Source organism: Dendropsophus ebraccatus, chromosome 11 (genome assembly GCF_027789765.1).
Source record: "Dendropsophus ebraccatus isolate aDenEbr1 chromosome 11, aDenEbr1.pat, whole genome shotgun sequence".
Lineage (NCBI taxonomy): Eukaryota > Metazoa > Chordata > Amphibia > Anura > Hylidae > Dendropsophus > Dendropsophus ebraccatus.
In genome coordinates, this window is record NC_091464.1 from 97,781,842 (window position 1) to 97,795,115 (window position 13,274).

The window sequence follows — 13,274 nt, forward strand, 5'->3', positions numbered from 1 at the left end:
TTCCTTATAGAAAATATGATTATTATTTCAGAATATGTTGTTTTTGTTATAAGCAGAAAGCTTTGTATTTGTTTTTGTTCTGGCTGATGGAGCCGCGTTTATGTTTATGTTGTTACTTGTTAAGTTTTATATTTTTCTAATAAAAAGAAATACAGGATGTAACTCAGGATCAGTAATGTAATGTATGTACACAGTGACCTCACCAGCAGAATAGTGAGTGCAGCTCTGCAGTATAATACAGGATGTAACTCAGGATCAGTAATGTATGTACACAGTGACCTCACCAGCAGAATAGTGAGTGCAGCTCTTGGCTATAATACAGGATGTAACTCAGGATCAGTAATGTAATGTATGTACACAGTGACCCCACCAGCAGAATAGTGAGTGCAGCTCTGGGGTATAATACAGGATGTAACTCAGGATCAGTAATGAAGTGTGAGAAGTTGGTAAGTTAATTAGTAAATAAGCTGGGGTTGGGTGTCCCATGTTGCTGTCCTGTCCGGTCTTGTGGCACTACCATACTCCATCCCCGGTATCTTCCGTATTCTTTACTGTATTTCTGCCGCTGGGGGTTGGTATACAGCATCATCTTGCACGCCTGCACGTCTCCTATCCACTTGCTTTTTCCTGATTGGTTGACACGGAGGACGGGTTTGGCCCCGGCCGCCATGACTATCACTTTCTTTCACTGCAGACTGTTCTGTTCTTTTCTTTTCCCTGCCTGCTGCTGCGGCTGCCGCTGATCTGCTGATGCGCTGATCTGCTGATGCGCTGGCATGTTCCACAGACAACTTTTGCATGCGTGGCCTGTCTAATTTTTACCCTGATATAACGAAACGGATCCGTACTTCTTACCAGAGTAAGTTCCCCGAGGGCTGCGGGTGTCCAGCTTCTTCCTCTGCGGTGGGGCACATTATACCCGCATGGCGGTTTTATGCTGTTACTTATATTATGTTTCTCCTATTCTTAATGCTGTAGATTAAATTTCCCATTCCATGTAAACTGGACTTCTTGGTTTAAAGTTTTCAACATCTCTTCTGGTTTTCTTCCAAAAGCTGAAAACCTGACCTGACCTAAAAGTGTCTTTACCATCATCACTGAGTGAGTGAGACAGGAAGGCAGCACTATCTGTACCTACCTCATCGACAGGGAGGCAGCACTATCTGTACCTACCTCATCGACAGGGAGGCAGCACTATCTGTACCTACATCATCGACAGGGAGAGACAGGGAGGCAGCACTATCTGTACCTACCTCATCGACAGGGAGGCAACACTATCTGTATCTACCTCATCGACAGGGAGGCAGCACTATCTGTACCTACATCATCGACAGGGAGGCAGCACTATCTGTACCTACATCATCGACAGGGAGGCAGCACTATCTGTACCTACATCATCGACAGGGAGAGACAGGGAGGCAGCACTATCTGTACCTACATCATCGACAGGGAGGCAGCACTATCTGTACCTACATCATCAACAGGGAGAGACAGGGAGGCAGCACTATCTGTATCTACATCATCTACAGGGCGGCAGTACTATCTGTATCTACATCATCTACAGGAGAGACGGGAAGGCAGTACTATCTGTATCTACATCATCTAGAGGGAGGCAGCACTATCTGTATCTACATCATCTACTGCTTTCCTGTTTCTCCCTGTAGATGATGTAAGTACAGATAGTGCTGCCTCCCTGTCTCTTGCTGTAGATCATGTAGGTACAGGTAGTACTGCCTCCCTGTAGATGTTGTAGATACAGATACTACTGCATCCCTGTCTCTCCCTGTAGATGTAGATACAGATAGGATGGCTTCCTGTAGATGATGTAGATATAAATAGTTCTGCCTCTCTGTCTATCCCTGTAGATGATGTTGATATAGATAGTACTGCCACCCTTTCTCTTCCTGTAGATGATGTAGGTACTTATAGTACTGCCTTCCTGTCTCTCCTGTAGATGATGTAGGTACTTATAGTACTGCCTCCCTGTCTCTCTCTGTAGATGATGTAGGTACTGATAGTATTACTGCCTCCCAGTCTCTCTCTGTAGATGATGTAGGTACAGATAGTACTGCCTTCCTGTCTCTCACAGTAGATGATGTAGGTACAGATAGTAATTCTTCCTGTAGATGATGTACATACAGATAGCACTGCCCCGTCTCTCCTGTAGATGATGTAGATACAGATAGGACTGCCTCCCTGTCTCTCCCTGTAGATGATGTAGATACAGATAGGACTGCCTCCCTGTCTCTCTCTTTAGATGATGTAGGTACAGATAGTACTGCCTTCCTGTCTTACAGTAGATGATGTAGGTACAGATAGTACTGCTTCCTGTAGTTGATGTAGATAAAGATAGGACTGCCTCCCTGTCTCTCCTGAGGATGATGTACATACATATAGCACTGCCCCGTCTCTCCTGTAGATGATGCAGATACAGATAGTACTGCCTCCCTGTCTCTCCCTGTAGATGATGTAGATACAGATAGGACTGCCTCCCTGTCTCTCTCTGTAGATGATGTAGGTACAGATAGTACTGCCTTCCTGTCTCTTACAGTACATGATGTAGGTACAGATAGTACTGCCTTCCTGTCTCTCACAGTAGATGATGTAGGTACAGATAGTACTGCTTCCTGTAGATGATGTAGATACAGATAGGACTGCCTCCCTGTCTCTCCTGAGGATGATGTAGATACATATAGTAAGATGTACAGGTAAATATAGTACCTCCTCTCTGTCTCTTTTTTTGATCATTATAAAGGCACAGATAGTATTGGACAGTTTCTTGGACTGTTGACCTTTGGGGGTGACTGTTAGATAGATGGATAGTGCTGGGTGTTGCTGGGATTTTGCACTGCAGCCTCTATGCCTCCGCAGCGCCCCTCCATGTTGTGGATTGCTCTGGTTACTGCAGCAGATTGCCATGTATTATGTATTACAGCTCTCCCTGCAGGAGGGTCCCCGGGGGTCTTCACACTTCTTACTGTTATTATAGTAATGTGAATGTTTCCCTTCTAGGTCTGACAGAACTGACGGACAGTCCCGTGTCCCTGGAGCTCGACCGCTGCAAGTCCCCCACCTCAGGTACATGGGAAGCCTCCTTATAATAGGCGGCCGGTCACAGCCGCCATATTTACTGGAACCAAGCCGGAGATACTCATACACTAAGATATATGGATGATGGGTGTGGATATTACAGAGGATATATGGATGATGGGTATGGATATTACGGAGGATATATGGATGATGGGTATGGATATTACGGAGGATATATGGATGATGGGTATGGATATTAGAGGATATATGGATGATGGGTATGGATATTACGGAGGATATATGGATGATGGGTATGGATATTAGAGGATATATGAATGATGGGTATGGATATTACGGAGGATATATGGATGATGGGTATGGATATTAGAGGATATATGAATGATGGGTATGGATATTACGGAGGATATATGGATGATGGGTATGGATATTAGAGGATATATGAATGATGGGTATGGATATTACGGAGGATATATGGATGATGGGTATGGATATTACAGAGGATATATGGATGATCAGTAATGTATGTGCATGTTGCTCTTGTAGATATATATACATACTTGCTCTTCGGTATATAGCAGGGGCTCTTCGGTATATAGCAGGGGGTCTCTGCCTATCAGGGCAGTTTCTAGGTCATTTTGGCAACAGGGCGGATCTTGATAAAAGCGCCCCCTCCCCCCTCACTCAGTTTAGCCCTGGGGAAGGTAGGGGGGCTTTTATCAAGATTCTGGTTATTAGAAAGAAGCAGTGGTGTGTAGAAGCTGTTTAACCTCTGCCTGTCACACTGGTGTGGTGTTCTGCCACTTCCTGCCAGTTACTTTTGTTAGCCTATTTCCCCACCCCCCAGACCGCCCCCAACATGGACCGCCTTCTAGGTGCTTGCTACGCCCCTGTCCCCGTCAGTCACAGTCACCGGCTGCTTAGCCAGCACCAGTGAGCCATAACGATAATCGTCCGGATCGGCCCCATTCGGCCGATTATCGTTCGGTGAAATAGAGAGAACGATCAGCCGATGATCGTGTCATCGGCTGATCGTTCATTTAGGGCCAGACCTAAAATCATCGTTCCCCCACCGCGCATCGCTACGGTTTAATAGCAGTACACGGCGGGCGACCGACGCTTTAACAGCAGCAGCATACTGTCTTCATCCCCGGGTCCCGCGCGCTCTATCTTCTGAATGGCCGGTCAGGTGACGGAGCGCTCAGCCAATCACAGGCCGGGACCGCCGCGGCCTGTGATTGGCTGAGTGTGGACTGGCAGCTGACCGGCCATTCAGAAGATAGAGCGCGGGGGACCCGGGGAGGAGACGGAGCGGAGGACAAGCCCTGCAGCCAGGTAATGTATTGCTGCAAGGGCTGCAAGGACATCGGTAACGATGTCCCTGCAGCCCTCGCTCAACGATCATCGGGCCGTGAAATAGGCCCAGTAAACGAGCGGCGATCTAGCAGATCGCCGCTCGTTTACATCGTTGATCGGGCCCTCCTCGGCCCGTGGAATAGGACCCTTAGGCTCCGCACTTCCAGCTACTTCCTTCCCCTTTTCCCACTTATAAGGTCCCAAACTGTATGCTGGGAAAGCTGGGTGACCTCCATTACACTGACATACAGAATGCTGGGAGAGCTGGGTGACCTCTATTACACTGACATACAGGATGCTGGGAGAGCTGGATGACATGTAAACTTTGGCGGCTTATTGCGGGGGGCGGGGCTTATCGCGGGGGGGGGGGGGGGGGGGCGTAATCATCGGGACATATCGGGGCTCCCTCTGTGCAGGATTCCCCCACCAGATACTCACCTCTCCCCCTGCAGCCTCCACCTCCTCTTCTTGGTGAGTCCTGTCCTCTTCTGGCTTCCGGTGCAGGACCACCTGTCATACAGAGGCCGCCTGCACAGGAAGCCTCCGTGTCTCTGCCCCGGCCTGCACAGGAAGCCTCCGTGTCTCTGCCCCGGCCTGCACAGGAAGCCTCCGTGTCTCTGCCCCGGCCTGCACAGGAAGCCTCCGTGTCTCTGCCCCGGCCTGCACAGGAAGCCTCCGTGTCTCTGCCCCGGCCTGCACAGGAAGCCTCCGTGTCTCTGCCCCGGCCTGCACAGGAAGCCTCCGTGTCTCTGCCCCGGCCTGCACAGGAAGCCTCCGTGTCTCTGCCCCGGCCTGCACAGGAGGCCTCCGTGTCTCTGCCCCGGCCTGCACAGGAGGCCTCCGTGTCTCTGCCCCGGCCTGCACAGGAGGCCTCCGTGTCTCTGCCCCGGCCTGCACAGGAGGCCTCCGTGTCTCTGCCCCGGCCTGCACAGGAGGCCTCCGTGTCTCTGCCCCGGCCTGCACAGGAGGCCTCCGTGTCTCTGCCCCGGCCTGCACAGGAGGCCTCCGTGTCTCTGCCCCGGCCTGCACAGGAGGCCTCCGTGTCTCTGCCCCGGCCTGCACAGGAGGCCTCCGTGTCTCTGCCCCGGCCTGCACAGGAGGCCTCCGTGTCTCTGCCCCGGCCTGCACGGGAGGCCTCCGTGTCTCTGCCCCGGCCTGCACGGGAGGCCTCCGTGTCTCTGCCCCGGCCTGCACGGGAGGCCTCCGTGTCTCTGCCCCGGCCTGCACGGGAGGCCTCCGTGTCTCTGCCCCGGCCTGCACGGGAAGCCTCCGTGTCTCTGCCCCGGCCTGCACGGGAAGCCTCCGTGTCTCTGCCCCGGCCTGCACGGGAAGCCTCTCTGTCTCTGCCCCGGCCTGCACGGGAAGCCTCCGTGTCTCTGCCCCGGCCTGCACGGGAGGCCTCCGTGTCTCTGCCCCGGCCTGCACAGGAGGCCTCCGTGTCTCTGCCCCGGCCTGCACAGGAGGCCTCCGTGTCTCTGCCCCGGCCTGCACAGGAGGCCTCCGTGTCTCTGCCCCGGCCTGCACAGGAGGCCTCCGTGTCTCTGCCCCGGCCTGCACAGGAGGCCTCCGTGTCTCTGCCCCGGCCTGCACAGGAGGCCTCCGTGTCTCTGCCCCGGCCTGCACAGGAGGCCTCCGTGTCTCTGCCCCGGCCTGCACAGGAGGCCTCCGTGTCTCTGCCCCGGCCTGCACAGGAGGCCTCCGTGTCTCTGCCCCGGCCTGCACAGGAGGCCTCCGTGTCTCTGCCCCGGCCTGCACAGGAGGCCTCCGTGTCTCTGCCCCGGCCTGCACGGGAGGCCTCCGTGTCTCTGCCCCGGCCTGCACGGGAGGCCTCCGTGTCTCTGCCCCGGCCTGCACGGGAGGCCTCCGTGTCTCTGCCCCGGCCTGCACGGGAAGCCTCCGTGTCTCTGCCCCGGCCTGCACGGGAAGCCTCCGTGTCTCTGCCCCGGCCTGCACGGGAAGCCTCCGTGTCTCTGCCCCGGCCTGCACGGGAAGCCTCCGTGTCTCTGCCCCGGCCTGCACGGGAAGCCTCCGTGTCTCTGCCCCGGCCTGCACGGGAGGCCTCCGTGTCTCTGCCCCGGCCTGCACGGGAAGCCTCCGTGTCTCTGCCCCGGCCTGCACGGGAGGCCTCCGTGTCTCTGCCCCGGCCTGCACGGGAGGCCTCCGTGTCTCTGCCCCGGCCTGCACGGGAGGCCTCCGTGTCTCTGCCCCGGCCTGCACGGGAGGCCTCCGTGTCTCTGCCCCGGCCTGCACGGGAGGCCTCCGTGTCTCTGCCCCGGCCTGCACGGGAGGCCTCCGTGTCTCTGCCCCGGCCTGCACGGGAGGCCTCCGTGTCTCTGCCCCGGCCTGCACGGGAGGCCTCCGTGTCTCTGCCCCGGCCTGCACGGGAGGCCTCCGTGTCTCTGCCCCGGCCTGCACGGGAGGCCTCCGTGTCTCTGCCCCGGCCTGCACGGGAGGCCTCCGTGTCTCTGCCCCGGCCTGCACGGGAGGCCTCCGTGTCTCTGCCCCGGCCTGCACGGGAGGCCTCCGTGTCTCTGCCCCGGCCTGCACGGGAAGCCTCCGTGTCTCTGCCCCGGCCTGCACGGGAAGCCTCCGTGTCTCTGCCCCGGCCTGCACGGGAAGCCTCCGTGTCTCTGCCCCGGCCTGCACGGGAAGCCTCCGTGTCTCTGCCCCGGCCTGCACGGGAAGCCTCCGTGTCTCTGCCCCGGCCTGCACGGGAAGCCTCCGTGTCTCTGCCCCGGCCTGCACGGGAAGCCTCCGTGTCTCTGCCCCGGCCTGCACAGGAAGCCTCCGTGTCTCTGCCCCGGCCTGCACAGGAAGCCTCCGTGTCTCTGCCCCGGCCTGCACAGGAAGCCTCCGTGTCTCTGCCCCGGCCTGCACAGGAAGCCTCCGTGTCTCTGCCCCGGCCTGCACAGGAAGCCTCCGTGTCTCTGCCCCGGCTGCTGTTTCCTTTAGCTGTGCTCTGGCCAGGGGCCAACTTAGATTCCAGGTCCCTTGGCAAGTCCTGAGGATGCAGGAGCTGTGGGCGCCCTGTGCGGTGGCCCGGCTCGCCCGCCCCTAGAAACGGCCCTGCTGCCTATCGGGGGGTTCCTTTTAGTTTTCGGCCATCTCGGCCAGGAAGATGTGCATCAGGGCCGATCCCAGACAACATGGTGTTGTGTATGATATAAGGATGGTGTATACGGCACAGGAAGTCACAGTTCGGCGCAGTGCGATGTGGATGATCCCGGCAGATCAGTAAGTGGCTAATGTGAGAGTCCTCGAGATCAGTGACGCTCTCTGTACGGATAAGACATGTCAGCCTTAAAGGGGAACAAATTTACATTTATTGTCACAGGATATACTGTATTAGTGGTATATATTTGGGGTATATACTGTATGGTTGGTGTATACTGTATTGGGGTATATACTGTATGGTTGGTGTATAGTATACTGTATTGGGGTATATACTGTATGGTTGGTGTATACTGTATTTGGGTATATACTGTATGGTTGGTTTATACTGTGTCATTGGGTATATACTGTATGGTTGGTGTATACTGTATTGGGAGTATATACTTTGGGGTGTATAGTGTATATACTGTATTGGGGGGTATATACTGTATGGTTGGTGTTTAATGTATTGGGGGTATATACTGTATGGTTGTATACTATAGTGGGGTATATACTGCGTCGGGGTGGGATATAAACTGTATTTTGGGTATATACTGTGTCAGGGTGGGATATATACTGTATTTTGGGTATATACCGTGTCAGGGTGGGATATATACTGTATTTTGGGTATATACCGTGTCAGGGTGGGATATATACTGTATTTTAGATATATACTGTGTCAGGGTGGGATATATACTGTAGTTTGGGTATATACTGTGTCGGGGTGGGATATATACTGTAGTTTGGGTATATACTGTGTCGGGGTGGAATATATACTGTATTTTGGGTATATACTGTGTCTGGTTGAATATATACTGTATTTTGGGTATATACTGTGTCCGGGTGGGATATATACTGTAGTTTAGATATATACTGTATTTTGGGTATATACTGTCTCGGGTGGGATATATACTGTAGTTTGGGTATGTACTGTGTCAGGGTGAGATTTATACTGTAGTTTGGGTATATACTGTGTCAGGGTGGGATATATACTGTATTTTGGGTATATACCGTGTCAGGGTGGGATATATACTGTAGTTTGGGTATATACCGTGTCAGGGTGGGATATATACTGTAGTTTGGGTATATACTGTGTCAGGGTGGGATATATACTGTAGTTTGGGTATATACTGTGTCAGGGTGGGATATATACTGTATTTTGGGTATATACTGTGTCAGGGTGGGATATATACTGTATTTTAGATATATACTGTGTCAGGGTGGGATATATACTGTAGTTTGGGTATATACTGTCTCGGGTGGGATATATACTGTATTTTGGGTATATACTGTGTCAGGGTGGGATGTATACTGTAGTTTGGGTATATACTGTGTCAGGGTGGGATATATACTGTATTTAGGGTATATACTGTGTCAGGGTGGGATATATACTGTATTTTGGGTATATACTGTGTCTGGTGGGATATATATTGAAGTTTGGGTATATACTGTGTCAGGGTGGGATATATACTGTAGTTTGGGTATATACTGTGTCAGGGTGGGATATATATTGAAGTTTGGGTATATACTGTGTCAGGGTGGGATATATACTGTATTTTGGGTATATACCGTGTCAGGGTGGGATATATACTGTATTTAGGGTATATACAGTGTCGGGGTGGGATATATACTGTATTTAGGGTATATACAGTGTCGGGGTGGTATATATACTGTATTTACGGTATATACAGTGTCGGGGTGGGATATATACTGTATTTAGGGTATATACAGTGTCGGGGTGGGATATATACTGTATTTTGGGTATATACTGTGTCGGGGTGGGATATATACTGTATTTTGGGTATATACCGTGTCAGGGTGGGATATATACTGTAGTTTGGGTATATACTGTGTCAGGGTGGGATATATACTGTATTTTGGGTATATACCGTGTCAGGGTGGGATATATACTGTATTTAGGGTATATACAGTGTCGGGGTGGGATATATACTGTATTTAGGGTATATACAGTGTCGGGGTGGTATATATACTGTATTTACGGTATATACAGTGTCGGGGTGGGATATATACTGTATTTAGGGTATATACAGTGTCGGGGTGGGATATATACTGTATTTTGGGTATATACTGTGTCGGGGTGGGATATATACTGTATTTTGGGTATATACCGTGTCAGGGTGGGATATATACTGTAGTTTGGGTATATACTGTGTCAGGGTGGGATATATACTGTATTTTGGGTATATACTGTGTCAGGGTGGGATATATACTGTATTTTAGATATATACTGTGTCAGGGTGGGATATATACTGTATTTTGGGTATATACTGTGTCGCCGATAAGAGTCCGGCCTCTCAGCCTTACATTATCCGCAATTATCACTTCTAATTATTATTATTATTACCATCTGACCTGGGCTCCAGTGCCGCCACTCACCTCCATCCTGGTGGTCCGACCTCTTTTTAGGTCACCGATGTGAGTGCCCCTCAGGTCACCGATGTGAGTGCCCCTCAGGTGACCGATGTGAGTGCCCCCCCAGGTGACCGATGTGAGTGCCCCCCCAGGTGACCGATGTGAGTGCCCCCCCAGGTGACCGATGTGAGTGCCCCCCCAAGTGACCGATGTGAGTGCCCCCCAGGTGACCGATGTGAGTGCCCCCCAGGTGACCGATGTGAGTGCCCCCCAGGTGACCGATGTGAGTGCCCCCCAGGTGACCGATGTGAGTGCCCCCCAGGTGACCGATGTGAGTGCCCCCCAGGTCACCGATGTGAGTGCCCCCCAGGTCACCGCTGTGAGTGCCCCCCCAGGTCACCGCTGTAAGTGCCCCCCCAGGTCACCGCTGTAAGTGCCCCCCCAGGTCACCGCTGTAAGTGCCCACCCAGGTCACCGCTGTAAGTGCCCCCCCAGGTCACCGATGTGAGTGCCCCCCCAGGTCACCGATGTGAGTGCCCCCCAGGTCACCGCTGTAAGTGCCCCCCCAGGTCACCGATGCGAGTGCCCCCCCCCCTTCCCCGTTGAACAGGAAGTTATTGACGCAATAAAATGTATTCTCTCTGGTTGACTCACCTTGCACATTGCTGCAGCCGTATGAAGCCCCCAGAAACACGTTGGATAGCTGAATGCAGGATGACGCTCTATCTGGCAGCCATGATTGACTCCCCCGTATGTGCTCCATCAGTGCTGCGCTGTAATGAGCGCAGAAGGTCGACGCGCTACATGACAGATAGAAGGAAATGCTGAAGACTGCCAATGGGGTAGAATTCTGAGGGAGGGCAAAGCGCGCCGTAAGCGAGAGAGTCCGTGTTAGCGGCAGATAAGACTTATCATATCCTGAAACCGCAGGAGGAGACCGAACACCGCCTCTCCAGGCAGAATCTCTTCAAATCCCGAAATACTGAACATCCAGAAACCCGTTCATAATATATCCTCTCTAGTCTCCATCAGGCGGGTGCATCTAGGAGAGCGGCCCCCTCTAGTCTCCAGCAGGCGGGTGCATCTAGGAGAGCGGCCCCCTCTAGTCTCCAGCAGGCGAGTGCATCTAGGAGAGCGGCCCCCTCTAGTCTCCATCAGGCGGGTGCATCTAGGAGAGCGGCCCCCTCTAGTCTCCATCAGGCGGGTGCATCTAGGAGAGCGGCCCCCTCTAGTCTCCATCAGGCGGGTGCATCTAGGAGAGCGGCCCCCTCTAGTCTCCATCAGGCGGATGCATCTAGGAGAGCGGCCCCCTCTAGTCTCCAGCAGGCGGATGCATCTAGGAGAGCGGCCCCCTCTAGTCTCCATCAGGCGGATGCATCTGGAGAGCGGCCCCCTCTAGTCTCAATCAGGCGGATGCATCTAGGAGAGTGGCCCCCTCTAGTCTCCATCAGGCGGGTGCATCTAGGAGAGCGGCCCCCTCTAGTCTCCATCAGGCGGATGCATCTAGGAGAAGCGGCCCCCTCTAGTCTCCATCAGGCGGGTGCATCTAGGAGAGCGGCCCCCTCTAGTCTCCATCAGGCGGATGCATCTGGAGAGCGGCCCCCTCTAGTCTCAATCAGGCGGATGCATCTAGGAGAGCGGCCCCCTCTAGTCTCCATCAGGCGGGTGCATCTAGGAGAGCGGCCCCCTCTAGTCTCCATCAGGCGGATGCATCTAGGAGAGCGGCCCCCTCTAGTCTCCATCAGGCGGATGCATCTAGGAGAGCGGCCCCCTCTAGTCTCCATCAGGCAGATGCATCTAGGAGAGCGGCCCCCTCTAGTCTCCATCAGGCGGATGCATCTAGGAGAGCGGCCCCCTCTAGTCTCCAGCAGGCGGATGCATCTAGGAGAGCGGCCCCCTCTAGTCTCCATCAGGCAGATGCATCTAGGAGAGCGGCCCCCTCTAGTCTCCATCAGGCGGATGCATCTAGGAGAGCGGCCCCCTCTAGTCTCCATCAGGCGGATGCATCTAGGAGAGCGGCCCCCTCTAGTCTCCAGCAGGCGGATGCATCTAGGAGAGCGGCCCCCTCTAGTCTCCATCAGGCGGATGCATCTAGGAGAGCGGCCCCCTCTAGTCTCCATCAGGCAGATGCATCTAGGAGAGCGGCCCCCTCTAGTCTCCATCAGGCGGATGCATCTAGGAGAGCGGCCCCCTCTAGTCTCCAGCAGGCGGATGCATCTAGGAGAGCGGCCCCCTCTAGTCTCCAGCAGGCGGATGCATCTAGGAGAGCGGCCCCCTCTAGTCTCAATCAGGCAGATGCATCTAGGAGAGCGGCCCCCTCGTAACACTCTGGAGAGGGAGCGATCACCACCCAGCCAAAGTGCTGCGGATGTACAAAGTATCCAGTGTGTTCTTAGTTTCAGGGAAGGGGGCACTAGTAAGACTTCTGTATAGAGAGCGATCACCTCCTGGTCTGACGTGTGAGGGTAGAAAGTATCAAATGTCCTCCACTCCAGACCAGGAGGACACCTATAGGAGAGCCCCCCCCCAGTGGGCCCATCCCACTACATACCCACCATACTGTCACACCTAATCTTTCCTGGTTCCCGGAGACCCTGACCACACACATGGTGCCGGTGGACAAGTCTGTTTTGGATCGGTGGAGGTACTGGAGAACATTGCTAACAGATGACTCCGGCCATAAACCTTGTCCATAAGATGATGCTACTGTCCTCGCCCTCCACCTTGTGATAGTTTGTGCCATTCGCATGTACCGGCTCTGAAAAAGCTTCCCTCTTCCTTTCTCTCCAAACTCCCATGATCCATTGTGCCATCTTTTGCTTCTTACATCTACTCATCACCCGAGACCTAACGAGTTGGCTCATTGTACATCTCTAGAAGCTGGCTTGGCCGGCGACATGGGCTGATAAGGGCCGACATTGAGCCCATCCATAACCATTAGCTTCTGGTCATCCCTGAGATCAGCGACACAGAGGAGCAACCAGGAGGTTTTGTCTGGGAGAAGGCAGTATGCTGAAGCTAGGTCCGGCGATTCATCTTAGTTGTCATCTGGCAAAATTGCGTTGGATCAAAACACACAGAAAGCAATGATCCAGTACAACCAGACTAGAGGGCAGTTGTAGTGGATCGTCCCGAGGCTTGGAGTTATGCCCAATGTTGGCCTGTAAGGCAATGCAGAGTGCAACAGGTTCCCATCCAGGACAACACCAGATCCCCAGACGTATGGAACCAACGTGGACCTAGACAATAGGCCCTCCTACTCCTGGAGCCTCATCCTGGTCTGCATGTGGGGGCTTATTCACTACCTGGACTGGTGGAGCCCGTTAGTGTGGAGGGTGCTAACAGCG

The 13,274-nt window shown here is 53.7% G+C and overlaps 1 protein-coding gene across 3 annotated transcripts in view; it reads left to right on the forward strand.

Annotated features, from left to right (window-relative positions):
* Positions 1-13,274, forward strand: part of STXBP5L (syntaxin binding protein 5L) — a 244,647-nt gene that overhangs the window by 190,928 nt on the left and 40,445 nt on the right. For 2 of the 3 annotated variants that reach the window (XM_069944597.1, XM_069944598.1), the window contains exon 19: positions 3,013-3,078. In XM_069944597.1, the coding sequence (XP_069800698.1) occupies positions 3,013-3,078 (66 nt within the window). Of the gene's footprint in view, positions 1-787; positions 860-3,012; positions 3,079-13,274 lie in introns of all 3 variants that reach the window. The other variant, XM_069944600.1, reaches the window with a different exon arrangement.